General features: G+C 49.7%; 1 protein-coding gene and 1 non-coding gene across 2 annotated transcripts; both read right to left on the bottom strand.

Annotated features, from left to right (window-relative positions):
- Positions 1–411: 411 nt before the first annotated feature.
- LOC107121964 lies at positions 412–16,177 on the bottom strand. The gene is made up of 6 exons (XM_015424985.1): positions 16,122–16,177; positions 13,017–13,181; positions 12,761–12,874; positions 9,315–9,896; positions 4,322–4,402; positions 412–918 (listed from the first exon to the last, which is right to left on the bottom strand). The coding sequence occupies exons 2-6, from the start codon at positions 13,048–13,050 to the stop codon at positions 476–478; spliced, it is 1,254 nt and encodes a 417-aa protein (XP_015280471.1). The 5' UTR covers positions 13,051–13,181; positions 16,122–16,177; the 3' UTR covers positions 412–475.
- A 7,049-nt stretch (positions 16,178–23,226) lies between these two features.
- TRNAY-GUA lies at positions 23,227–23,316 on the bottom strand. The gene is given in 2 exon segments: positions 23,227–23,262; positions 23,280–23,316. It is a non-coding gene; the product is annotated as a tRNA-Tyr (tRNA).
- Positions 23,317–27,257: the final 3,941 nt, after the last annotated feature.

The raw sequence follows: 27,257 nt of genomic DNA, 5'->3' as shown, positions 1-27,257 counted from the left end.
CCAAGAACTGCTCGTGAGAGAACAGCTCCGAAAGAACTTGTGACTGGCCCAAGGTCACACCAGCAGCTGCATGTGGAGGAGTGGGGAATCAGACCCAGTTCTCCCAGATTAGAGTCCGTGCTCCTAACCACTACGCCAAACAGGAAACAACTCAATTGGGTAAAGTAAGGCAGGGCAAATAATTGCGACAGACATTCTAGCAATGGGACCGCCTCACTGGTCCTCTCTCCCTCATTATTGATCATACTCATCACACATGCGCACACACACAAAGACACAGTACTATAATGTTCTCTCTCTGCTTTTTTGTTCTTTTTTTTTACACAATCAGCAAATTTAAGATTATCGTAAAAAGCTTTAAAACTCCTGAAAAGTAGAACCACAAACCCGTTACAAAGGTACCACCCCCAAGGTCCTGCATGCCAAGAAACTCTAAAAACAAAAACCGTTCCGTGAAAGTGGCCCAGCTCTGGAGTCACCTCCTGTACCTCGCCCTGGACACTGGCCGCCTGGGAACAGCCAGCCGCAAGGGAGAAGGCTCTGCCGGATGACTGGGCTGCTCGAGCCGTGGCAACCGGGCGTGCCGGGTGAGGGCGGGGGGTGCCGAGGCCTGGGCCTCCGCCTGCTTCCGCACCAGGGACTCCAGCAGTTCCGTCTGCCGATTCATGAGCGCAATGATCTGCTCAGTGTCCACGCGGTCCCGCTCGCGGTCCTCCAAGTCCGCCCTGGCATATTCCCCGAGGGCGGTCAGGATCCGGTCGGTGGCCGCTTGCACCCGCTTGTCAGCCGCCTGCGTGATTTCCAAGGCCAAGTCTTGCCTGTTTTTCCGCTTCCGTTTCCGGATGTTGGCGAGTCGCTCGGCGGCGTAAGACCTCGCAGGGCCCGGGGAGGGACTCTGGCAGGGGGTCACGGCCCCATCTGAAAGACACAAGACACGCAATGGAAAAGCTCAAGCCAGAACACCATTTGAGTCTCTGAGGTACCCTAGCTGAGACACGCACTCAAGGAAGCGATGGTCCGCCCTCTCTTGAAAAAGCCATCTTTAGACTCAACCGAATTGGCTAACTATCGGCCGGTGTCTAATTTGCCCTATTTGGGCAAACTCATTGAGAGGGCGGTGGCGTTACAGCTACAGAACATTCTGGAGGACGCTTCCGTCCTCGATCCCTACCAGTCCGGCTTTCGCCCTGGTCATGGGACGGAGACTGTGCTGGTCGCCTTGACTGACGATCTCCGCAGGCATCTGGATCGGGGTGGTGTGGCAGCTCTGGTGTTGTTAGATCTGTCGGCCATGTTCGATACGGTCGACCACCAGTTGCTGACCCACCGCCTCGCCGACGTGGGGATTCAGGGGCTAGCCTTGTAATGGTTTGCCTCTTTTCTCCAGTGTCAGGGACAAAGGGTGGCAATAGGGGATCAGCGGTCCCAGAGGCATCCCCTTGAGTGTGGGGTGCCTCAGGGGGCTGTGTTGTCCCCGATGTTGTTTAACATCTACATGTGCCCCCTTGCCCAGATTGCCCGGAGTTGTGGGCTTGGGTGTCATCAATATGCCGATGACACCCAGCTCTATCTGATGCTAGGCGGCCGGTCGGACTCTGTCCCGGATGACCTACATCGGTCGTTACAGGTTGTGGCTGGATGGCTCAGACTGAGCCGGTTGAAACTAAACCCGGCAAAGACAGAGGTCCTGGGCCTGAGTCGGATCGGCTCAGGGTTGGGGCTCCCTCTCCCGACCTTTGATGAGGTGCCTTTGGTACCAGCGTCGGAGGTTAGGAGTTTGGGTGTGCGCCTGGACTCCTCTTTAACGATGGAGGCCCAGGTAGCAGCCACTGCCAGGGCGGCCTTTTATCATCTTCGGCTGGCTCGGCAGCTGGTCCCCTACCTTAGCCGTGAGGACCTGGCCACGGTGATCCATGCGACGGTTACCTCAAGGTTAGACTACTGTAACGTTCTCTACATGGGGCTGCCTTTGTTGCAAATCCAGAGGCTGCAGCTAGTGCAGAATGCTGCAGCCAGGTTGTTGATGGGTCTCTCGAGGAGGGACCACATTCAGCCTGTGCTGAAAGCGCTGCACTGGCTGCCAATAGTGTACCGGATTCGCTTCAAAGTGCTGGTTCTTACCTTTAAAGCCCTTTATGACCAGGGTCCAGCCTACCTGAGGGACCGCCTTTCTCCATATGTTCCCCCAAGGGCACTAGGGTTGGGGAGTCGTCATCTCCTGGAAATTCCAGGCCCCAGGGATGTTAAACATGCGGTGACCAGAGCCAGGGCATTTTCGGTGGCGGCTCATACCTGGTGGAAGGAGCTCCCGGAAGAGATCCGGGCCCTGCAGGATCTTTCTCAGTTCCGCAGGGCCTGCAAGACGGAGCTCTTCCGCCAGGCCTTTGAGTAGGAGCCGCCGCCACTAGTACTCCACCATTGCCACCTATGCACCGTCACACCATCACCACGACTATCTGGTCCCTTTGGGGGGGTGAGGTGCCCCTGCACGAAATGGATAGATTTTGGTAAAGCTACCGTTAGGTTTAAGATCTACCCATCTTGTGTCTAATTTTGTTATTCTATTTTACTGTTTTATATTATGTGTTTTTATTGTTTTAGTTTTGGCACATTGTGCCCTAGTTAGCCGCCCTGAGCCTCAGGGGTAGGGCGGGATACAAATCTAAGGATAAATAAATAAAAATAAATAAATATATATAAGCAAGAGAGGCTCAGATTCAGATATCACAGCCAGTCATTTGAGTTTCCAACTATATATTCTTGGACCTAGCAGTAATTTCCACTAATGGATGGGAAGGGAATGGTGGTTTTCACTGATTTCCCCCTTTCCACTGCAAACCCATAATTCACCCTTCATGCCACTCCTTAGCCTCCCCAAGATTAGCATTTTGGGAACCATGCTGGGCTGAAAGAGGACAGGAGAGACCAGAAATTTCCATCACACTGGTGGAAATCCCTCTGTGGCAGGAATTACCACTGGATCCAAGCTGTGGTTTAGCCATTCTGTTTATCTTTATCATCTACCGCCTCAAGACTTTCATGATACAGGAAACTATGGAAGGCTGAGCAATACCCTTGACCATACCTAATTAGATCCTTCACCAAACCATATTTAGCTTGCAAACTGATTTTTAAAATAACAACAACAACAACAAATCACAGTTTCCAAGTCCGGTTTCTGGCTGATCACAAGCTACAGTTTGTCAGTTCAGACATCCCACCAAGTCACTGAGAAGCTTCCTTAACCATGGGGTAACGTCTGAGATGAGCCACAGCTACACAGAACAGCATTGGCTCCCCTTCGTGCTGTGTTAACTAGGCTTCTAAGTCCCACCCAACCATACTACTTGGGGCAAGCTGGAATTGCTTCCAGATCAGGCTGGGATGCTTTTGAAAACTTTTTGACTTCCGGGTCACATGTGACTAACATAAAGTGAGCTCATAAAGGCATCTGTGGACCAATGCTCCCTCTGAGCTGTGGAGTCTTGTGAGCAAAAATTCTACTTGGTGGGCTACTGGCATTACAGTTGTGAGCAGATGACGTGGCCACTGCACAAATTAGTTTGCTCTGGAGCCATCCTGCCTGAGGGAAGACAAAAATGTGTGAGCTGGAGGCTAAAAAAACCTGTGAGCTAGGCTCACACTAACTCAGCTTAGAGGGAACACTGCTGTGGACTAGTAACTTGTGCGGACTTATTTACAAGGCTACCTATTACCCTCACTACTTTCCTGGCTCATCAGCAAAGCATCCGCTGTGCACGTAGAAGGTCCCAGGTTCAACACCCAGCATCTCCAGTTAAAAGCAGCCGGGTGATGTGGAAGAGCTCTGCCTGGGACCCTGGAGAGCCCCTCTGCCACTCACAGCAGGCACCAGACTGACTCAGTATAAGTCACCTTCACTGTGCTCCATCCCCTTCTCTGCTTCTGTTCTCTCCGTCTCAGGGCAGGGCCCTGCCTGTCTTTGCTTCGGCTTCAAAGTGCCATATACAGCTCTCTGAAGCTATAAGCCACCTTCATTGTGCTCCATCCCCCTTCTCTGCTTCTGTTCTCTCCGTCTCAGGGCAGGGCCCTGCCTGTCTTTGCTTCGGCTTCAAAGTGCCATATATAACTCTCTGAAGCTGCAATGCTATGTACATCTACCTGGGGCGAAGTACTATGAACTCATTGAGATTTCCCTATCAGTCAGGAGCCACAGGATCAGGCTGCTAGCATTCGGGACACCTGGAGGTGATTTGTGAACGCCTCAGGCAACCAGACTACTGAAAAGCCTGGGTGAGTGCAGTCAGTGTTGGCACCAAACACGGGAACGGTCTGTTCGTACCTGCCGTCGAGGCGGAGCTGCCCGGTTTCTCACAAGGAGCAGAGGCCAGGAGAGGAGCTGGACTGCCGTCTTCTGCTATGCCTGAAAAGACACACATCAGTCAGCCCCAGAAGGACAGTTGTGCTCATCTGCAGCAGCAAGAAGCCCAATATTAGAACATAAGAACATAAGAGATGCCAATGTTGGATCAGGCCAAAGGCCCATCCAGTCCAACACTCTGTGTCACACAGTGGCCAAAAATACCAGGTGCCCTCAGGAGGTCCAGCAGTGGGGCCAGGACACTAGAAGCCCTCCCACTGTTGACCCCCCCAAGCACCAAGAAGACAGAGCATCACTTGCCCCAGAGCCCCTATCTATACCTTGTGGCTAATAGCCACTGATGGACCTCTGCTCCATATGCTTATCTAATTCCCTTTTGAAGCCGTCCATGCTTGTAGTCGCCACCACTTGAAAATGTCTTGAGGTTTTTCTGCATCCATATTTCCCTGCCTGGGTGTTCCTGCTGCTTTGGTGGGGGTTTTCCCTCCTGTTCCACATGTGTTTTGCTCCCTCTAGTGGCTGATCTGTTACCATATCGCTTTACGTCCAGCATATCTTCCTGCAGATTTAAACTAAAGGTTTTTATGCAAGACATCAATCTATGTAATATTGAATCAACCACTAGAGGGAGCAAAACAACTGTGAAACAGACACCCCCCATCCCACTCCAAGCAACAGGAACACCAAGTGAGGACAAGGAGAATGTGGAGAAGCCTTGGTTTACTGCAGGATAAACCCCATGCAGGCAACAACGTGTTTCATCTAATGCATGGAGCAATGGTGGGAACTCACATACATGGCCAAGTAACAGCAGAGGACGATGTGAAAAATACAGAACATGACCAGATCACTGGAGCACTGACATTGTAGGTTAGAGAGAGATCATCATGAAGAAAACACAGAAGCCAAAAAAGAAGAAGATATATATGGAAATAATTTTCTATTACACTCCTTATTCAGACCTTTAATAACATTTTAGCTCTGTGGCGTTCTCCCTGCATCTGAGATTGCTCTAAACATTTCAGGAGGTGGAAGCCTCTGTCAACTTTGGTACAACATGCTGGTCAAACATGAAGCTGCTTTATGTTGAATCAGACTATCCATCCCTCAAAAGAATGTGCCGAGTTCTACATCTGGATAACAAAAATGAGGAACACACATACTGGATGGGGGATATACTTCTGGGTAGCAGTGTGCGTGAACAAGATCTTGGGGTATGGATGGACCGTAAGTTAAATAGGAGCAGACAGTGTGATGCAGCGACAAAAAAGGCTAATGTGATCTTGGGGTGTATCAACAGAGGCATAACATCCAAATCACAAGATATCATGGTTCCGCTGTACACTGCGTTGGTCAGGCTGCACCTGGAGTATTGTGTGCAGTTCTGGAGGCCTCATTTCAAGAAGGATGTGGACAGAATGGAGCAGGTGCAGAGGAGAGCGACCAGGATGATTGGGGGCCTGGAGAGGAAAGACAGAGGGACTTGAGAATATTTAGTCTGGAGAAGAGGGGGTCGGGGGAGGACATGATTGCTCTCTTTAAGTATTTGAAGGGCTGTCACTTAGAGGAGGGCAGGGAGCTGTTCCTGTTGCCAGCAGAACATAGGAGTCACAATAATTAAGATAATAATAATTAAGATAATAATTAAGATGATGATAATAATAATAATAATAATAATAATAATAATAATAATAATAATAATAATAATAATAATAATTTAAATTAAGGGTGAAAAGATACTGGCTGGATATTAGGAAAAACATTTTTACAGTAAGAGTTGTGCAACAGTGGAATCAGCTGCACAGGGAGGTGGTGAACTCCCGCTCACTGGCAGTCATTAAGCAGCATCTGGACAAACACTCGTCAGGGATGCTTTAGGCTGATCCTGCATTGAGCAGGGGGTTGGAGTAGATGGCCTGTATGGTCCCTTCCAACTCTGTGATTCTATTATTCTAAAACCAGTATTGTCTACTCAGACTGGCAGCAGCTTTCCATGGCCTCAGGCCTTTCACATCACCTTCTACCTAACATCACCTACTACCTCATCCTTTAAATAGGGGATGCCGGGGATTGAACCTGGGACCTTCGGCATGCCAAGCAGAACCACTTCCACTGAACGACTGCCCCTCCCCCATGGCAACAGCAGGAAAAGCCCAATGAACAGGGATTCCTCTGGAAATCTGATCGCATTGCTCAGGGTCTCAATGATGGTGGTTCTCCCAATCATCACAAGTGGCTGCCCACTTGTGTATTTGAGATGCGTATCGTTTTCATGACAAAGCACATTTAAATCTACACTCATTGTGGGTGGATTCAGATCCCCACTATTACCTCTTTAGTTCATCCTCCATTGTAACAGGACAGGCATGGGACAGTGAGAACTCTTCCTCCCTCTCGCAAAATACTAGAACTCAAGTGCATCCAATTAAACTGATCCTCATGACAGTCAAAAGGAGATACTTCTTTACTCAGTGGGTGCGTTCAGACGGGGGCTTTAAAACGGAATCTGTGCCGGTTGCAATCGTTGTACTTACCGGCGTTCAGACGGCGAACATCTGTCTTCCCTCCCTAAACGTTGTAAAGCCCTTTAAACCGTTGCACTCTGCCACTAGGTCCCCAAGTGGTGGTATCCTGAGTGCAACGGTTGCATTCGCTTAACCCCGCCGTCTGATTGCTCTCCAACGTTGTACAGGCACTTCCGTTTGGAAGCCTGAGGCTTCCGCTTTTTGCCGGCCATTTCCCCCCCCAGGTTGCCGATATGCGCTTGGGCGAAGCTTTGCCCTGGCATTTATTTTTTTTAAATGGTGCTGGCCGAGCGGTCTCCCCAAAGTGCCATTTCCTGGAAGAGAAGGAAGAAGGAAGGTCGAAGCAATGAAGAACTGCACATGGAAGTCGTGGCGCTGACGACAGAAAGAGGATGCTCTGAGCCCGGGAAAGCCAAAACGCGGCTTGATTGCTGTGTGAACTCTGGTGTGCCGCAGAAGGGGGGGGGACACACCTGCCCAGCTCTTGCTGCCTTGGCGGTACTGGATTACAAGCGCTGGGCAGAGAGAGAAGGGACAGCCCAGCGTTTGGTATGGTTCCTGAATCTTCCACAGCAGGCTGCTTTCCTTGCCGTTTGCCTGCGTGCTTAGCCCCAGAGGGGGCAGCGAGGGAGGGGAGTTCATCAACGGCCGGCTGGTGGTGGGCCTGACTCGCTTGTCAAAAAATAAAATAAGAGGGAGGAGAGGTGGGAGGGGGCGACGTATTGCAAGGATCTCTGCTCCGCCTCCCCTGCAGGAGCCGGCAGCACTAGGATTCTCTCCGAGAGACTGCCTGCCCGGCCTGGCTTGGCTGCGCTCTTCACCCCCCCCTCCTTCCCGGCTCCATTTGCCCTGTCAAACAACAACAACACGTGCACATGCCTTGAGAGCCGAGCAGCAGCCAATTGGCTTCATTATAAGGAAGCCTGCCTAAGCGCATGTGCAAACTGTGTAAAAATTAAAAAAAAACGCCGAGGGGCTCTGCTGAGTGCCTGCTGTGAAGGAGGTAGTGTGATCGTGTTTCAGCCGGCATAAACTGCAACAGTTTATGCCGGCTAAAATGCCTCGTCTGAACGCACCCAGTGAGTGATTAGAACGAGGAATTCGCTGCCAGAGGATGGAGTGATGGCCACAAGCATAAAAGGGGATTAGATAGATTCATGGAGGAGAGGTCTATCAGTGGCTACTAGCTGTGGTGACTAAATGGAGCCTCCACATTCAGAGGCAGTCAACCTTGGAATCCCAGAGCCAGGAGGCAACATCAGGGGAAGGCCTCGGCCTCTGTGCCCTGTTGTTGGCCCTCTAGAGGAACTGGTTGGCCACTGTGTGAGACAGGAGCCTGGACTAGAAGGACCCCTGGCTCAATCCAGCAGGGCTCTTATGTTCTTATAACATTATCTATCGGAATGCATTCTATTCCATGACATTTTTATCCTGCCCTTCATCTACAGAGCTCAGGGCAGCATCCAAGGGCCTCCCCTCTTCTGTTGCACAACCACCCTGTGAGGCAGGTCCAGCTGAGTGACCTTCCCAACACTCTTTGTGACCCACATGAAACAGCCTCATGCTTTTCAGGCCACTGTGCCAAGAGTCCTCTCTCACCGATGGCCTTCAAGGGCTCCCATTCAGGCCCATTCACTTGACTCCCCCCCCCAAGCCCTGACATTCCTCCTCTTCCACTAGTTAATGGAAGACACCAGTTAATGACCCCATCTATTGATGGGCTCTACCATTTCACCTGCAGGTGGAGGGAGGACAGGACTGATTTTTTTTTTTTTTTAGTGTTGCTCTATATAAAATACTCTCTACAATTACAAAACTCCCTTACCAGGAGAAAGGTTAGCCTACAAGCCTCCATCCTGACACCTACAGGGAATGCTGGTGGGGCATCAACATTCAGACACTCACACATGGAAATGGTGCGGCCCAGCATCCGCTATTATCTCACATGTGGCTTCTGCACAAATGGGGGTTTATTTTCTCTTGGCTTCTTCTGCTCCATGAAATGAGACGGAGATTCCTGTGGGAGGGGCGTTCTCTGTTTAGCCTCCGTGCCACAAAAATGCCTCTGGTGCCCCAGCTTGAATTACAAGCCCAATGAATATCAAACCAACCACAGGCCACCTACACATTGAGAGGAGTCCATGATAATGTGAAATCATAGATTCTCCCATCTAGACATTTCCCAGTGGCAGAGCAGGTGAAAATTCCTATGATCATCAATGTAGCACAAGCTCCGGGCTTGTTAATTACAGCCACGGTTTAACTTACAGAAAAATCCACGCTAGCACAAATACCTTTAAAGTGCCACAGCAAGCTCGGGCCACAGCCACAAGTCAACACGGGCCAATCTTGCAGAATTCACACCCAAAAGCCATTTTGGAAAGTTTGTGCCACTGGTTATTAAGGGTATCGAAGATTCCCCCACTCACCCATCGGAGGCATTACTGGGATTTCTTCGGGAGCTTCTTCCTTGACATGCAAGACAGGAGAGATGTCTGTCATAGTGGAGATCTCGGTGGGCGACTGAGTCCTCAGAGCAAAGAGCTCCCGACTAGCCGGGCTACACTCCTTGGGCCCTTCCGGCATCGGCTCCTCCTCCGTGGAGCACTGAGAAATTGTGTCTGCTAGGGATGCCCCACGGTGACTGAGACTGGGCAGTCTGTCTGGAGGCGGGATGTTGGCATCATTAGCTAAGAGGTGGTCCAGCTGATCATAAAAAAGCCAAGCTAAATGCCCTTTGCCAGGGGAGTTGTTGGCCTTGGCGATCCTGTAGTCCCTCTTCAAGGTTTTGATCTTGGACCGGCACTCCAAGGCGGAACGCTTGTGGCCTCTCTTGGCCATCTTGCTGGCGACCACCTGAAAAGTTTCGATATTCCTGTGGCTCCTCTGAAGCTCCTGCTGGATCTCCCGCTCCCTCCAGATGACCAGGAGGTCAATGACCTCTGGGTAGGTCCACGTGGTGCCTCGGTACTGCCTGTAGGGAGCGATGGCCGGTTCTGAAGTTACACCACCTGTGGGGGAAGGGCGAAAAGAAAAGGCTCAGAGGAAGATGCTTGGTCATGCACAGTGACTACGATCTGGCAGGAAATACTTCTCTGTTTCTCTTTTCTCTAGCCCAGCAGGCAACTATGACAGGCTGGTCAGTAAGTTTAGAACTTTGCAGGCCGATGACTTGGGTGGGTTTCTAAGGTCACGTTCAAACTCACTCAACTACCCTTTTTATCTTTTTCACTGAGGGGCCTGGATAGCCCAGGCTAGCCCTATTTTATCAGATTTCGGAAGATAAGCAGGGCTGCCTGTGGTTCCTACTTGGACGGGAGACCAACAGGGAAGCCCAGGGCTGCTACAGAGGCAGACAATGGCAAACTGCTTCTGAATGTCTCTTGTCCTTGAAAACCCCTGTAAGCTGGCTGAGATTTGATGGGGGGAAAGGATGGGGGGGGAATACAAGGAAACAAGGGGGAAGAGCCATCTCAAGAGCTCAAGACGATGGTCCTCACTGATCCCCGTGAACTACGTCAGGACAAAAGATGGTGATTGACCAAGACTTCATGGCAAATAGGGATCCGAACCCTAGAAACTGCGAAGGATCCAGAGCAAGAATCACAGATCTTTCCCACACTCCCCCCCCCCCATTTCTGACTCCAGGGACGTTTATTCCTAGGGTCATGTATCCGCATGGACAAACAATGGCTTAGTAGACTGCAGTGAGGATCCCTGGGCAAACCGGCCTGGAGAAAAACTGCTCCCTAAACCCAAAGTGGTGACCAGCATTTCCCTGGGTGTGTAAGAAAGGGCCACGAGAACTAAGCACTGATGCAACCCTTCCTGCCCTCCCTCTCCCGATCTGCCCAAGTTCACAGAATCAGCATGGCTGTCAGATGGCCATCTAGCCTCTGTTTGCAAACCTCCCAGGAAGGAGAGCACACCGCCTCCCGAGGAAGCCTGTTCCACCGAGGAACTGATCTGACTGCCAGGAAGTTCTTCCTAATGTTTAGCCGAAAACTCTTCTGATTAAATTTCAATTTTGCAAGAATCACTGAAGCCTGAGATGCTTCGGGTGAGCCTGTGAGCGGTGCCTGCAAGGAGGGGTGCTGCCATCAAGTTCTGCCCCGCCACCCTTCTCAGGGGCTTAACTGAGTGACAGAGAGCATTTCTTCACATGCACAAGCTCCCAGGTTCAATTGGTGGCTTCCTCACTTAAAAGAATCGAGCACAAATATGTTTTTTGGGGGGGGATCCTTTGCTACCTAGGAGCCTGGAGACTGACAGCCAGTCAGAATACTGGATCTCGAGCCGGGCCCAAGTTGAGCCTCTTCCATCAGGCTACAGCCGCATATCATTGGATACTGGGCTCTTGCTGTGCGATAGCAGCCATTCATAACGGGACTGCCTCAGCCACAAGGGGGAAATGCAGTTGTGGATAAGTCCTGGAACGCAATGCCAGGGCAGCAGCCCACACTGTGTGGATGCAGCCCCTCTTTCCATACGGTACGTTGCCAGAGTTATTTACCAGGTATTTCGAATGTCCAGTCTTTAAACCCCAGCATTTCCTGACTTGGATAGGCCAGGCTAGCCTGATCTCCTTAGATCTCAGAAGCAAAGCAGGGTCGGCCTTGGTTAGTACTTGGATGAGAGATGACCAAGGGAGTCTAGGCTTGCGACAGAGAGGCAGGCAACGGCAAACCCTCTCTGACCATCTCTTGCCTTAGAAACCTACAGGGTCACCATAAGGCAGCTGCGACTTGACCGCACTTTCCACCACCACAGTGTTCCCTCTAAGCTGAGTTAACTGTGAGCTAGCTCACAGTTTTTTAGCCTCCGGCTCACACGTTTTTGTCTTAGCTCAGGAAGGAGGGCTCCAGAGCACACTAATTTGCGCAGCAGCCAAACGGCTCGCTCGCAGCTTTAATGCCAGCCGCTCACAAAGTAGGATTTTTGCTCACAAGACTCCACAGCTTGGAGGGAGCATTGCCGCAGACCACCATCTCAGGTCGCAAGATTGGGAAACACCTCTACCAAGCCTGCGGAAAGCTCCTGCCGGATAGGTCAGGCAGGACTGGGTTTCATGGGGCTTTGTTCCGACTCAGAGGAAAGGAGCTCCCCTACGAAACCTCCACATCCGGCAAGAATGAAACGGGTTCCACCCACAGGCAATAAGTCAAAATCTCGGATTTGCAAGATTTCTGTCTGAACACGTTTCAGCGTGGGGAGCTGAAGCAGACAGACCTGCCTTTCTTCAAACCCAGTATGATTCTTTAGCCTGGTTTAATTTTACTTCTGAGAGAGCTGTTTCACGCATTGTAGACTAGGCAAATTTCTTTTGTGTATTGCGAGCTGAAAAGCTCACCATAGTAAATCACCAGCACAGAAAAGCCCCACTTGATGGACCACTTGTTCTCGAGGCTTCAAGCTCTCTCTCACAGGCCAAGCAGCTCCTGTGTACCCTAAAAGATTTCTGTCAAAGGTAAAAAGGTCAGGGTTCCCTTGCTCGAAAGCCAGTCGAATCCGACTCTAGGGTTGCGGTGCTCATCTCCGTTTCAAAGCCGAAAAGCCAGCGCTGTCCGAAGACGTTTCCGTGGTCATGTGGCTGGCATGACTAAACACCAAGGTGCACGGAACGCTGTTACCTTCCCACTGAAGTGGTACCTATTTATCTACTTGCAATTTTTTACTTTCGAACTGCTACGTTGGCAGGAGCTGGAACTAGAGATGGGAGCTCACTCCATCATGCGGCACCCGGATCTCGAACTGCTGAACTACTGACCTTCCACAGCCTGCAGTTCAGCGTCTTAACCACTTGAGCCACCGCAGCTGTCAAAAGGGTATGCCTTATCAAGCCTCAGTTCCTTCCAGGGGAAAGGGTGCTCCTCACCTGACTTGTTTCCAGGCAGGATCCGCAGCTCTCTGGAAGCCTGATCGCTTGGGATCCACGGCTCTTCCCCTGGCTCAATCTTACAGATCAGCTCCGGTTCATCGACAGGTAACCCTGCACAAGAGTGAACGAAAAAGCGACAAGGTTGCTGCAACCCATTTCCAGCATGGTGAGAAGGTATCAACCTCCACCGCCTCATCCCAAGCCCGAAAGACGAAGACGTTTTGCCATAACAAGCATGGAGATGGATCCTTACCCATCAAGGTCACAGGCGTAAAGTTATTCTGCATGGCGTCAAGTTTTTTTGGTTCAGGCTCAGCAAGGCTCTCTGGGGAAGCCCACCGCTGCTGCCTCGGGGGCCACCACCATGCAGGCTGACACACGGCGCTCAAAGTCGGATCTCCCAGTTTTGTCCTGGGAACTGTAGGGGTAGAAACAAGCAAAAAGGGGGGGGGGGAGGAGAGAGAATAACTGGTCAGGCTGCTGTACATTACATTTCATCCTATTTTTACGTAGGGATCTGATCGATGCCAGGATACAAAGGAGCTCCATGTGAGCTGTTTGGAGCATCCAAAGAGCTAAAAACAACAAACGCATTATGTCTGATATGAATTTAAAATATTTGTGTACCACCACCAGATGTGTTCAAGGTGGTTCCCATTAAAACACATAAAACCCATGATACACAAATCACTAACAATGGCTGAGATCCCATGGAACATTTCTGGAGATGGGAGGGATTTGTGTCAGTAGAAACAGAGAGCCAGTCTGGTGTAGTGGTTAAATGCGCGAACTCTAATCTGGGAGAACCGGGTTTGATTCCCCACTCCTCCACTTGCACCTGGCTGGATGACCTTGGGGAAGCCATAGTTCTGATAAGAGCTGTTCTTGAAAAAGAGCAGTTTATGTCAAGAGCTCTCTCAGCCCCACCCACCTCACAGGGTGTCTGTTGTGGGGAGGGGAAGGGAAAGGAGATTGTAAGCTGCTCTGAGACTCCTTTGGGTAGTGAAGGGCGGGGTATAAATCCAATCTCTTCTTTTTCTCTTCTTCTTCTCATCTTCCCCCTCTCGCCGCAACCTAAAATGCCCTTGAAATCCTGCTACAGGAGAACAAGGGTTGCCCCTCCATGAACAGCATGTGGGAGGAGTCAGGGGGTCTGCAGTGGGGAGGGAGACACACATCAAAAATCTGTGGGATCCAACCCATAATAGGACAAGCAACATAAACAGCATAGATCCATCACTGTAAAACAACAGCTTTAAAAGGAAAAAAAGTTGGTGGTGTTTTTGTTTTTTAAAAAAGGGTCTAAAACCTTGATCTTAATACATATCAGCTTAGAAAGACCAACCCACCAATTATAAAAGCCCAGGTGAATCCTTTTAAAATCCCGGGTGCCACAGAAGCTAGCAAACTGGCACCAGGCAGGTGTGGTGGGAGAAAAGGCCATCAAGTCGCAGCTGACTTAGGGTGACCCCACAAGGGGTCTTTCCAAGGCAAGAGGCATTCAGAGGTGGCTTTTGCCATTGCCTGCCTGCCTTTGCACAGTGACCCTGGGCTTCCTTGGACAGGTCTCCCATCCAAATACTGACCAGGGCTGACCCTGCTTAGCTCCCAAGATCTGATGAGACTGGGCAAGCCTGGGCCATCCAGGGCAGGGCAGGGTCTGAGGATGGGAGGCACACAAATCAGAGCCTCACTCGATACTCCTAAAACCTGGAGGGGCTCCTACAGGCAGTCCTTTACAGACCTTGGGGGGCAGACCATGCAGGCCTGTAAGAGGGAAGCACCAGCCCTTTGAATTGAGCCTGAGAATGGCCAGGAAGCCAGTCAGATTCTTGGGAGTACGGGGGGGGGGGGGTATGCAAAGCTCCGTGATCCGTACCCACCAACAATGCTCCCTCTAAGCTGTGGAGTCTTGTGAGCAAAAAATTCTACTTTGTGAGCTACTGGCTTGAAAGCTCGGAGCGAGCAGTTTGGCTACTGCATACATTAGTTTGCTCTGGAGCCACCCTTCCTGAGCTAAGGCAAAAATCTGTGAGCTGGAGGCTAAAAAACTATGAGCTAGTTCACACTAACTCAGCTTAGAGGGAACACTGCCTACCAGCAATCTGGCTGCTATGTCCAGTTTTCAAAGGCTGCCCCACAACCCGAAACATTTCCAGTGTTATTTTGGACTTCATCTTAAAACCACGGGGGGGGGGGGGGGGGCAAAAGGGGAAACGGGGGGGAGCAAAGAGCTGCAGAAGTGAGAATTAGCCCAGAGATAGAATCACCTGTGTGACAGCCAGCGCCCCTCCAAGCACCACCTCTCTCCATCCGGGCCACCCTGCCAAGAGCAGAAAACAGTCGAGTTTCCCAACCCCAGCAATTTTAGAGATGCTTTTTCCCCAGGTGGCTGCCTTGAAGGGCTACGAAAGCCTGCAAAACCAGTCTGAACAGAGACCACGGGGAAAAACAACCAGCGAGGACTGCACACCGGATTGAGCAACAGCAGTTGAGACATCACCTCACGAAAAGTGAGCGTCTGAACACCGGAGCTGTCCCTCCTTGCAGAAATCAGAACTGGCTGCCCTACAGCGCAGAACCCTGACCCGTTCTTCAAACCAAAAACCGGTTGCCTAGACACTGGGTGCAAGAATAGAGACATTTGCAGAGGAAAGTATACGGGACAAGAGTGCGTGTGCATCTCTAACAGCAATGCAATTTCAAATCCTCCACCCCTCCACACGAAGTCTAGCGATCAACATAAACTTAAAATGAAGCCTTCAGTGGGGGAGGGAGGGGGGAATCAAACCTACATACTTTCCCCCCTTTTTTGGAGAGGCCAAGCTAGCAGGAGAAAGCCATCCTGTGCACACTCATCTTCAATCACACCGTTTTGCAGGTTTGGGTCAATGCTTCAAAAAAGACAAAACCCACCCTGTAGATCTTGTTTAGCCAGGACAAACAAGCAATGCTGTCTCTACTGTACTAAATGAATGAATGAATGGATGGCTTGTCTACAAGCCACATCCGAAGAGGTGGGTAGGAAAGACAGAAATGGGGGAGGGAGGTGGGGCGACAGAAAAGGGGGGCACCTACTGGATGGAGGCAGAGGATGCCTCCTGGAGCAAGACGCCAGCGTCTCACCCAGGAAAAGGAAAGGGTGGAGGGGGCACACATCTCCCTTTCCCCTCTCTCTTTAGAGACTCTGCATAAAAGAGGAACACACACACATGTTCTCCTTCCCTCCTCCAGCAGAAGACCAGATAATCCATCCGGATGGATGTAGCCAAAGATCCGGTAAAGTTTTTATTTTTAAAAAAGACCCCCAGCGGAACGACCAAGGCGAGGGAAACTCCCATCTCGCATACCGACTTACCTTCTCCACTCCTCCCTCTCCAGCTTAGCAGCCCCTCGCAAGAAAGGACCTCCGACCCGTCCGGGGGCGGGGGGGGGGGGGGGGGGGGGGGGGGGGGGGGGGGGAGGAATCCCTGTCCCTTTGGGAACAGGATGGGAAGGAGACGCAGATTTGGTTTCCTTTCGCGTGGGCCCTTAAAAGAGGCTGGGTTTCTGGGGAACCCACAGTGTATTATTTATTTATTATTGTTCTTATCAAGTCAAGAAGACTTGCTATTGTTTTCTCTCGTGTCCTGCTAGGTGATCCACGGAGGTTCTAGCAGGAAGAAGAAGAAAAGAAGCAGGAACGACGAGGGCACGGATTGCAGCGCACATGAGAACTTTCAAGGCAGAGATATATTGGGGGGGGGGGGGGGAGGGGGGGGGGGGAAGAAACCCCAGCTGCACCCGCGCGATTATTCAGGTTGGCAACCAAACTCTGCCGCACTTCCTGCTGGAGGAAGCGCTGGGCCAGCTGGATGCCCAGGATGACTCACACGTCGCCCACCTCCTCCCAGGTCCTAGAGACGTACCTTTTTCGCCTCCCAGAGTTTAAACCCAGAGGGGCGCGTTCGACCATGCGCTTCACTTGGGATGAAGTCTTGGGGTTTTTGCAATGGCTGCGGCGGCTTCCGAGGAAGTGGTCAAGAAGGCTTCGGAGCACGTCCCCACTCAGAGCACAAACGTTTTAAAAAAAACCAAAAATCCTCTTACTTTTAGCTGTCGTGGCTTCCCTTGCAGGGAATTTCGGAGATTGTAGTTTCGATGAGCGGTCTGGCTCTGCTAGAGAAGTCGCCGTAACGGCCTCCCGAAACTACAATTCCCAGGGTGCCTCGGGAGAAGTTCGTACTAGCTCAACCAGTTTTGGAACCAGATTGAGTTTGTAGTGTGTATGCTGAGAGGAACAATCAGGGAACCAACGCCTTGAAATGGGGCTTAAGACCAGGACGTTACACTTAAGGAGAAGAAAGTTTGTGGGAAGCTGAATCCACAAACCAAAATCCCTGCAATACCTTTTATTCAGACTAGCTAGAATAGCACAACACACTCTGCAAGCCTTGGTTCTCCAGAAATCTTTATCAGGCTGGATATTTTTAAAAAAAGAAAGGAAAGGTGATTTTTGTTTTGCTTTTGCTTTTGAATATCCAACCTATTGAAGAGTTCTGGAGAACACGAAACCTTACCTTGTGCCTTGGCCAATGTTCCCTCTAAGCTGTGGAGTCTTGTGAGCAAAAATTCTACTTTGTGAGCTACTGGCAATACAGTTGTGAGCAAGCAAATTGGCTGCTGTATAAATTAGTTTGCTCTGGAGCCATCCTTCCTGAACTAAGGCAATGTGTGAACGGGAGGCTAAAAAACTGTGAACTAGCTCACACTCACTCAGCTTAGAGGGGACACTGGTCTTGGCTGCATTTAATAAAAGGTGTCCCTGAATGTTATGCCTGACTTTGGTTCTCCACTTTTGGGTAGGGAAGGGAGAATCTGTGAGAATGAAGTGTGTGTTTTAATGTGCTTTATGGATCCTGGAAGGTACATACCAAAAAAAAAGTATTTTGAAACATAATTAATGTAGAGTTCCTGAGATAAACCTACCACCACCCTGATTCTGTTTCCCTCCCCCCATCAAGTCAAGCTAACTCCTGGCAACCCCTAGTGGGTCTTGGAGACAAGGGATGTTGTGAGGTGGCTTGCCATCACCTGCCTCATGACCCTGGTATTCCTTGGAGGTCTCCCCCTCCAGGTACTGGCCAGAGCTTAGCTTCTGAGATCTGACGAAGTCAAATTTGCCTGGGCTATCCAGGTCACGGTCTTCTGATTTTTAAGAGAAAAGAAACAGCCACATTAGTTTGTTGTAGCAAAATAAAATAAAAGTCCAGCGCCGGCTTAAAGACGATCAACACATATTTATTTCAATGATTTCATTTCAACATGAGCTTTTGTGTTTCATAACAGCCCAACACAGAGAAATTTAGCAGGAGAAATTTTCTGCACTGTTTTATACGCTTCTTGGAAAACACGAGCCCACAGCCCCCGTTCACTCTAAATGGCAGCCGTGCACCCTGGGAGACCGTGCATGAGACATGATGCTCCCATTGTGAAGGTGGGAGTGCTGAATCAGGGTTGCCTGGAGAAAAACAGCCTGTACCTTTCATAGAAACTTAAAGTATGGGTGGGGTTGCCAACCTCCAGGTAGTGGCTGGACATCTCCTGAGAGTAATCTCCAGTGACAGGATCGGTTTACCTGGAGAAATTGGCTACTTTGGTAGGTCGACTCTGTGGCATTATACCCAACTGAGGTCCAGTCCACTCCGGTCCCCTCCCCTAACCCCAGCTGCCCCAGGCTCTAGTCCCAAAATCTCCAGGAATTTCCCAACCCAGAGCCAGCAACCCTATTTCTGGGAATGGGCGACTGAAACTTTTTATGGCATGGCGGTAGATAACAGTATCCAGTAAATTACATCCCGTTAAGCTTCTGTTAAACAGACTAGGTATTTTTCTGTAGGCCTGTTGGCAAGCCTTGCTCCGAAACTCAACAGCTGGAAAATGCCATTGTGTGGTTGTAACCAAAGCAAACTGGCAGCCGGTGCAGATATTTAGCACGGGCACTGGCGAGACTCAGGTAATAACCCGCATGCAGACACCACTGTGACAGTAATACGTCTGACCATCCCTTGTTCGTTCAGATTGCCCTTCTAGGAAATAACTTCTTCTTTGAGGTGTGTATTCTGAGTGTCTTGGAGGAATGGTCCCTGCTTCCCTTCAGGCTATCTTCACGTCAGAAAAGGCAAAAGAACTCCTGTAAGGGATCGAGAAGTACTGTCAGAATTAGTTTTGGAGAAGATGCCAAGCCTGTAAGTGGGGCTGCCAACCTCCAGGCTGGGCCTGGAGATCTAGAGATCACAACTGACCTCCAGACTACTGAGATCACCTCCCTTGAAGAAAATTGTTGCTTTGGTGGGGGGTGGGGGGTGGACTGCATGGCATTATACTCTGCCAAGGTCCCTCCCCAAACCCTGCCCTCCCTAGCGTCCACCTCTACATTTCCAGGAATTTTCTGACCCAAAGTTGGCAAGGATACCTGTAAGTTCCAACAGCTTGGATGAGTTCCAGCTCTCTAGATCTGGAGCTTGTTTTCAACATCGGGTTTCAATCAAGGGACATGCAAAGTTCTGAGGAAGAAGACCTTGCCTCTGGGCAGTCTGACAGAGAGCTGAGCTACTATTTTTGGCAACTAACTTTGCGATGCTGCCAATTAAGTTATGTTTGGATAGAAAATTGCCTCAGAGGAGCCACAAGGTGGCAGCAGAGTGGTAAAAGAAGATAAATTGGTGCTCTCTTTCTAGTTTACAAAGCTTGTATGTGTTGTGTTTCAGTTAAAACCTCAGGCAAAGTGAATTTACTGTGAAAAGATAGAGAACAATCAATTTCCATGTATCCCTTCATCCAAACTCTCTTCCCAGATAGGGAACTCCAGACTATTTCGTCATCAGACCCACCATGATGTTTTCTTCCACAGGACCCCATTCCGCACTTTATATATGTACGCATTGAAAAGTACTGGTATGTTATTTATAGTCAGCCTTTCTCTCCCCGACTCAAGATGGATTACCTGGTCAAATACAACCAAAAGCACAGGACATCCAGTAAACATTGAAATGGGATTTGGACTGCAGTAGTCTGAAACAGAGCTGGAACAAAGCAGAAGCATTTAAACCACTATGGGTGTGTTCAGACGGGGCATTTATATAAACTGCTGCGGTTCCAACCAGTGCAATTTGACCCGGAAGAAATGCAATCACACTCACCTCCTGACTGCGCAGCACATCACGCTATGCCTGTTCACACTACCGACACGCAGCAGTGCATGTCGGCAGTTTTTTAAAACATTTTTTTACATTTTGCACATGCGCATAGGCAGCCATCCACAGAGTTGAGATCTTCGCGCAGGCGCAGAACACCCCATCCCAAAAAGCGTGCCCTGAAGCGAAGACATCCCTTTAAATTTTTACTCTGAAACTGGCCTCCGTGAGGTCCCGGACTCGTCTAAAGCCTTACACTAGGCTTCACCCAAGCACACATCGAGGACGCTTTTAAAAAAGCCAGCCGAAAAGCAGAAGCCTCAGGCTTCTGAACGGAAGTGGCTAGACACCGGCGGAAAGCGATCAGACGGGGATAATGTGGTTGGAACCGGTGCACTCAGGATACCACCACTTGGGGACCTAGAAGCAGAATACAACGGTTAAAGGCCGTTTGCAACTGTTAGGGACGGAAGGCAGATGTTCACCATGTGATCGCCTGTAAGTACACCGATTCCAACCGGCATCTATACCGGCATAAATGCCAACTAACAATATAATTAAAAGATGACATAATGTTCTTAGTAGGAGGAAACACCTGCCTGCTGTTAGCAGCTTTCACTTTGGACGGCAGGTCTTTCCTACTAAAAACGTTAAGCTACATGCCCATTTTGTAAAAACATCTAGTGGCTTCCCATTAGAAAGAATTGATGTGGGGAAGCTGTACAGAGCTTAAAAAAAAAAACTTGTGGAGAGAGATGTCTTTTAGGACGTAATGAGGGATATAATACATCCAGGACCTTGTGATCTATTCACACAGATCTGGAAAGTTTCACTGGACATTTTCTCTCTCTCTCTCTTGTTCTATTGTTTGTCCTGCTCCAACAGAGGTGGTTGTTGTTGTTCACTGTAGAATGTTTTGTACTTAGATAATTAAATGTACACAAGTATGAGTTGAACTTAACAACTGTGTTTGTACGTATATATACTGTTGAGTGTTGTTGGTTCTTTATGTATGCTATCATTTTTGGCTTGGACATCTATGTGTGCTTTTGGGATCTGAAACGGTGGTGCACTCAACCATGAAGACTGAAAATCCCATCTCACTCCTTCGATTTGCCTCCTCTTGGATTTTGTGAGCTCGGAGGGCTTTGAGGAGATTGGTTTCCTTCTTTCCCCAGTTTCACTGGGGCATGGTTGGTCTTCAAATGCCATCTCCCTTTGAAGCACTGCTGTTCTTCCTCAGTTGGTTTTTGAGGATTTCTGTGAGCTGCCTGGCTTTGGCAGTTTTACCATCCACCAAAGGGCCAGCTGCAGTTCTATTAGATATAGTAACACTAGAACAATGTTGGAGTCCAGTGGCACCTTTAAGACCAACAAAGTTTTATTCAAGGTATAAGCTTTTGTGTGCACACACACTTCTTCAGTGAAATGGAAAAGTACCAGTTCTTACATATAGGTAGAGGATGAGCAGTAAATTAGCTTACAGCATAATGAAGATTCAAGGACCAAACAGGAATAACAAGCTTAGTTTATATGGTTACCATTTCTTTGGGTTCAGTTCTGGGGGGAAACATAGTGAAGGAAATAAATATGTCTAACAACACTATTCTTGACCAGGCTCGTAGCTATGATGAGGCTTTTGAGAGCTCTGCCCCCTTTCTTAAAGGCGCAGCCCCACAAGAATTATCCTGTAAATGCTTTCTTCAGTCATTTCTAAACATTTTCAAAGGCATGTGCTCCTTTAAGCAGAGTTGGATGCTGTAGTTGACTAATTCCCACACTGAGCAAGGGGGTTGGAGTAGATGACCCCTAGGATCCCTTCTAACTCTGTGTCAAGAAACTGGTCTCCTTTAAGAGAGTTTTTCTGCCTAAGTGTTAGCTTTCTTGACTACAGAAGTCATCACCCCCACCTGCCAGCTTGTTATCAGAATTGTTGCTTAGTCTGGCAGAAGTGAGGGCTGCCATCTAAAGTGGTTGACAGCTTGCAGAGGAGGAGGAGGAGGAGGAGGAAGAGGAGGAGGAGATTGAATTTATACCCTGCCCTTCACTGGGAGTCTCAGAGCGGCTTACAAACTAGTTTCCCCTCCCCTCCCCACAACAGACACCCTGTGAGGTAAGTGGGGGTGAGAGAGCTCTTGACAGAAACTGCTCTTTTTCAAGAACAGCTGTGCCAGAACTATGGCTTGCCCAAGGACATCCAGCAGGTGCAAGTGGAAGAGTGGGGAACCAAACCTGGTTCTCCCAGATTAGGGTCCGTGCACTTAACTAGTACACCAAACCACCACACTACACTACACTATCCTGGTAACAGCCAATGCTCCCTCTAAGCTGTGGAGTCATGTGAGCAAAAATTCTACTTTGTGAGCTCCTGGCATTAAAGTTGTGAGCAAGCCATTTGGCTACTGCATACATTAGTTTGCTCTGGAGCCATCCTTTCTGAGCTAAGACCAAAATGTGTGAGCGGGAGGCTAAAAAACTGTGAGCTAGCTCACACTAACTCAGCTTAGAGGGAACACTGGTAACAGGTTTCTTTTGGCTAAATGGTTAATAGGCTAAGGATGACTGCTAGCCTAAGAACACCTATGTAGAACAGACAGCTTGAGAAGACTCCGAGAGAGGAGAGTAGCTGAGTCCTGATCCTCAAAATTCTGGCTCTTCTTTCTGCACTGAGAACTTCAGCCCCACCAGAAAAAAAAGTTGCCTCACAAGCCACAAAATCCTGACCATGGAACTAAAGAAAAGAACAGTAGGCTGGCTGACCAGGAGAACTTCAGGAGCCCCTGTGGGTAGCCCGTTCATTCCTCAGGATCCAATCGGATGGGCCAGTCCCCCACGTTAGCAGCCAGTCCCAATTCCAAGCTCCTCCCGCAAATTCCCTGAGTTTTCCAATTCAAACAGCAGTAGCCGCATATATGTGTGTGTGTGTGTGTGGGGGGGGGGGGTATGTGTGTTGTTTTTGTTGTTGTTATCAACTTGGTTTAAAAAGCGAAGCGATCCAACGCCACACGCTCCAGGCCAGGATCGGACAGATGTGAGCGCAAGATGAAACAGGATCTCCAAGCTCATTTGTTTTTGTTTTCAAGGGAACGCGACAGCTCGAGACGCGCGCGGTGTGTATCTGCTGGATTTCTGAGCCTCACAATTGCTGCTTCAGTGTTAACAGAGGAACAACCACCAAAAAAATCATACCGACACTTTGCCAGCAGTCACCTTGGCCACGAAATACAAAGTAAAATTAAATACAGGCGATTTGTAGTAGGAAATCTAGAAAGAATGAAAAAGTTCACTTCCTTCGAGCCGGAATCGAACCAGCGACCTAAGGATGACTACTGAGATCGCCTCTACAGTCCTCCGCTCTACCAACTGAGCTATCGAAGGAACACGTCAGAAGCTTTGACTCATAGCGTATAACTACTTCTAACGCAGTCGTCTCCTTTGTTATTTGCGTATTTCGGGAAAGCACAGCCGAGGGTGTTTCATTATGTTGAAAACAGTTTGATTTACTTGTTCCTAATACTAAGGAAACTCGCTCCAACGACGATTTGTCGCATTTATTTTCGTCCTACACAAATTGAACATATCTTGTCATCCATATTTAGGGGTTTTTTTGGGGGGGTGGGGCGCGGCAAGAGGAGTGCTGAAACTGCAGTCTTAAAGGGACCTTTTGCTAACTGACTTCTGAAGACCACCCAATATGGCAGTGCCAGGAGCAGAATGGAAGAAGCATATAAACAGGCGTGGGTTTGCCTTTATGGGTCTCCTTAAAAACTCCTTTCTCTGCCATCTGCCAAACACTTTAAAACTGGAAACGTTAACAATACCATCCCTACGCAAGCCACTATCAGATCTTTGGATGCTGCCCAAGAGAAAAGCGTTTTTACCACCTTTTTAAAAATTGCGATTTAACTCGCACAGCTGGCTGCCATTCTACCATTCAGCCGCACGATGGCAGCATGTAAACACTGTAATTGAGCCTTCGATCAAGACGAGTAAACCGAGTTCGTCTGTCTAGAGCAGTGGGAAAGAGCAAGACCCCAGTAGCACCTTAAAAGCTAACACACTTGGTGGCAGGGAAGGAGCTTTCGTGGGTCACTGCTCACTTCTTCAGAAGGACGGCGACGAGCTCGGGTTCCACTGACTGCCGCGACCAATATTGCGACTCTTAGACTCTTGCAGGCTTATTGTGATGATCCGACTATGGAACAGCCACCTTTGAGTGACGGTAATGGGAGAGCTTCTGAGCACGTACAGAGTGCCTTTATCGGCGGGGGAGGTTGTTTAAAATAAAGACGAAGTCAGTCTTGTGCAAAGGACTTTCAATGGTGGGGGGAGTTCTTTAAAATAAACATAACAAACATCTTTTATGTATATTTCTTTCCTCTTTAATCTTTGGAACATAGAGAGGTAGTATAAATGCTGACCACACATTTACTGGCTTTACATAGCCTTGGTCTGACAAATAGGCTTGGCTCTTAAATTCTTTAGTTCGCATACATTACAAGTTCACAAACGTGGTTAATCAATTGATACCACCCTTTAAAGATTCAGCACAGATTGTTCATCGTGTTGCCAGAAATACATGGAGATTTGGAGGGGGGGGTGGAGCCTGTGAAGGGCGAGGTTTGGGGTGGGGAGGGACTTCAATGGGGTATAATACCACCACCGAGTCCCCCTTCCAAAGCAGCCATTTTCTCCAGGTGAACTGATTGCTGTGGCCTGGAGATCAGTTGTAATCCCAGGAGGTCTCCAGCCACCACCTGGAGGTTGGCAACTGAATTGTCCCATTTTTTTTTTTTTTAAACTGCCACAGGTTCAGGCTTGCTTAGAAATCACATCTGCTGACATGGAGGCCTCCATTCCAGATTGGGGGTGGGGGTAGCTAATTGTGGTTACTCCGTGGAAGAAGAGTAAGGCACTTTTATACATGCTCAATGGCACTCTTACTACAGTTCCTGGTGGTGTGCAGCATTTTAGCCCAAGATGATCTAGGGAGAGGAAATCTTGATGGTCCTCTACCTTATTAATCTGCCCCCCATTTGAGAGCCTCGTTAGAAGCAGTGTTCCCTCTAAGCTGAGTTAGTGTGAGCTAGTTCACAGTTTTTTAGCCGCCAGCTCACACATTTTTGTCTTAGCTCGGGAAGGATGGCTCCAGAGCAAACTAATTTATGCAGCAGCCAGATGGCTCGCTCACAACTTTAATGCCAGCAGCTCACAAAGTAGAATTTTTGTTCACAAGACTCCACAGCTTAGAGGGAACATTGATTAGAAGTCCTTCTTTGGGTGCCCTGTGCTTTCTCATGGTTGTTGTGCCCAGGGGTCATTTCATAGAAAAAGAGGTGCAGGAGCTCATTAGCACAACTCATTTGCATATGCCACGCCCCCTGACATCACCAGAAGTGTGTCAGAAGGCAACACCCAGTGCTCAGGCTCCACTGGACTGTTTTAGATTGCTAGCTATTGGGGGGGACGGGGACGGGATGTGCAGATCTGTCCTCGCAGAGGAGGGAGAGCTTGTACCTGAATAAAACCTGGACTTAAGCGGGGTGGGCGGGGGGGGGGGGGGGGGGGGGGGCTCGACAACTTACCTGGCTGCTTCTTGCTCTGACTGAGGGCTGCTGGGAGCAGGGGGTGGGGCTTGTTGTATGTGTCCACCCCCTGGGCTCTTTACTGCCGGAGCTCCGCTCCTGTGTGCTCCTGCAGGAAATGACCCCTGGTTGTGCCCCACCTATGACAGTGCTTGCGACTGATTAGCTGGCCTCAATGTTGGTAGTATTTAGATGCTATAAGCAAAGTCTTGTCTTGAACCACGGGTGCTGGCGTCTCTTTCTGCCTCTCCTGCTGGACTTCTTACTAGCTTTGATTCCGTGGCTCCGGCTTTTGATGTACCGTTTGATATTTTCTATACATAAACAACAGCCTTCCTCTTTTAAACTCCTTTGAGTGACTTCATCTAGGCAGAAAGTAATGATACACTCGAAAATTTAAAAATAGCCAGCGTAGGCAGCTGCCCCAGCCTGGATGGCCCAGGCGAGCCTGATCTTGTCAGATTGCAGAAGCTACGCAGGATTCTCCCCTGGTTAGCATTTGGGTGAGAGGCTGCCAGGCATGGGCAGGATTGCTATGCAGAGGGGTGCAATGGCAAACCACCTCTGTTCATCCCTTGCTTTGAAAACACGAGGTGTTGCCATGCGTAAGCTGCAGCTTAATGGACCTTCACACCACAGGCAGTTGCCTGGGAAGAAAAAATTCCATCCGCTCTCGGCAGAGCTCAGGAGGCCAGGCTCCAGGTGGGGTCTGGGGGTCCCCCAGAATTACAGCTCATCTCCAGACTGCAGAGATCAGTTCCTTTGGAGACAACGGATGCTTTGGAGGACGGACTCTGTGGCATTGTCCCCCAGTGAGGTCCCTGTCCTCCCCAGGCTCCATCCCCAAATCTCCAGGAGTTTCCCAACCTGGATCTGGCAGCACTACCCCCCCACCCCCCGCTGGAGGCCAGGAGGGATCTGACAGTGCGGGGTGGGGGTGGGGGCTTAATACGGTGGGGACCACACTGGCTTTGAGGCAGGAGTATGGCGCTGCCCTTCTCATACCCAGACTGCAATCTCTCCCTTTCATTTTGTACAAGCGATGAGAGCTAAATCTTTCTGAGCTTGTAAGGAGCAGGTGAGAGAACTGCAACTAGGCAAACCTTTAAGGAGGCTTCTCTCTCACACACACGCACACCCGCCGACAGAAGCAACGGCGGCGAGCCCTGCATGGTCCACCAGGCTTCTCCCCCCCCACCCGCCCCCTGACAGCAGCAATGGCCACAGCTCCCAGCCACCAGCCCGCCGAGGATTCTCCCTCCCCCACCCCTGCCACCACCAGCAGCAACAGTGGCCAGCCCTGCAAAGCTCTGCCACAGTTCCCAGTGGTAAGTGCGTTCTCTGTGTATGCGTAGAGAATGCTCTTTTACTTTCGGGGGGATTTAAGTATCCCCCTATAGTTTTTTTCAACATTTCAGATTTTTCTACACTCCCGGAGAGTGCCCCAAGTGTGCAGGAAAATCTATTTACCCTCTATGTGCTCCCGATGTGCGGATTTAGATAGACATACATGAGGGACTGCATTTCCCCATATATTCCCCAAAGAACACTTCAGTCGGGGTCACAACACCGCTTGGTGACCCCGGGCCCCAAGGAGGCCAGGCTTGCTGCAACGAGGGCCAGGTCCTTTTCAGTGGCGGCTCCTATCTGGTGGAATGAACTCCCGGAGGAGATCAGGGCCCTGCGGGATCTTGTGCAGTTCTGCAGGGCCTGTAAGACGGAGCTCTTCCGCCA

This window comes from Gekko japonicus, unplaced genomic scaffold (assembly GCF_001447785.1).
Source record: "Gekko japonicus isolate JY-2015 unplaced genomic scaffold, Gekko_japonicus_V1.1 scaffold2045, whole genome shotgun sequence".
Taxonomy (NCBI): domain Eukaryota; kingdom Metazoa; phylum Chordata; class Lepidosauria; order Squamata; family Gekkonidae; genus Gekko; species Gekko japonicus.
This window is presented reverse-complemented; position numbering and strand designations above follow the sequence as displayed.

Bases quoted from the DNA above. Each gene is read 5' to 3' on its own strand.
- LOC107121964 (XM_015424985.1), bottom strand. From the start codon at position 13,050: ATGCAGAATAACTTTACGCCTGTGACCTTGATGG. The intron at 4,403-9,314 runs GTGAGTGGGGGA...GTGTCTTTTCAG, and splicing joins CCCAGTAATGCCTCCGATGG to GCATAGCAGAAGACGGCAGT. The intron at 919-4,321 runs GTACGAACAGAC...TGTGTCTTTCAG, and splicing joins CAGCTCCGCCTCGACGGCAG to ATGGGGCCGTGACCCCCTGC.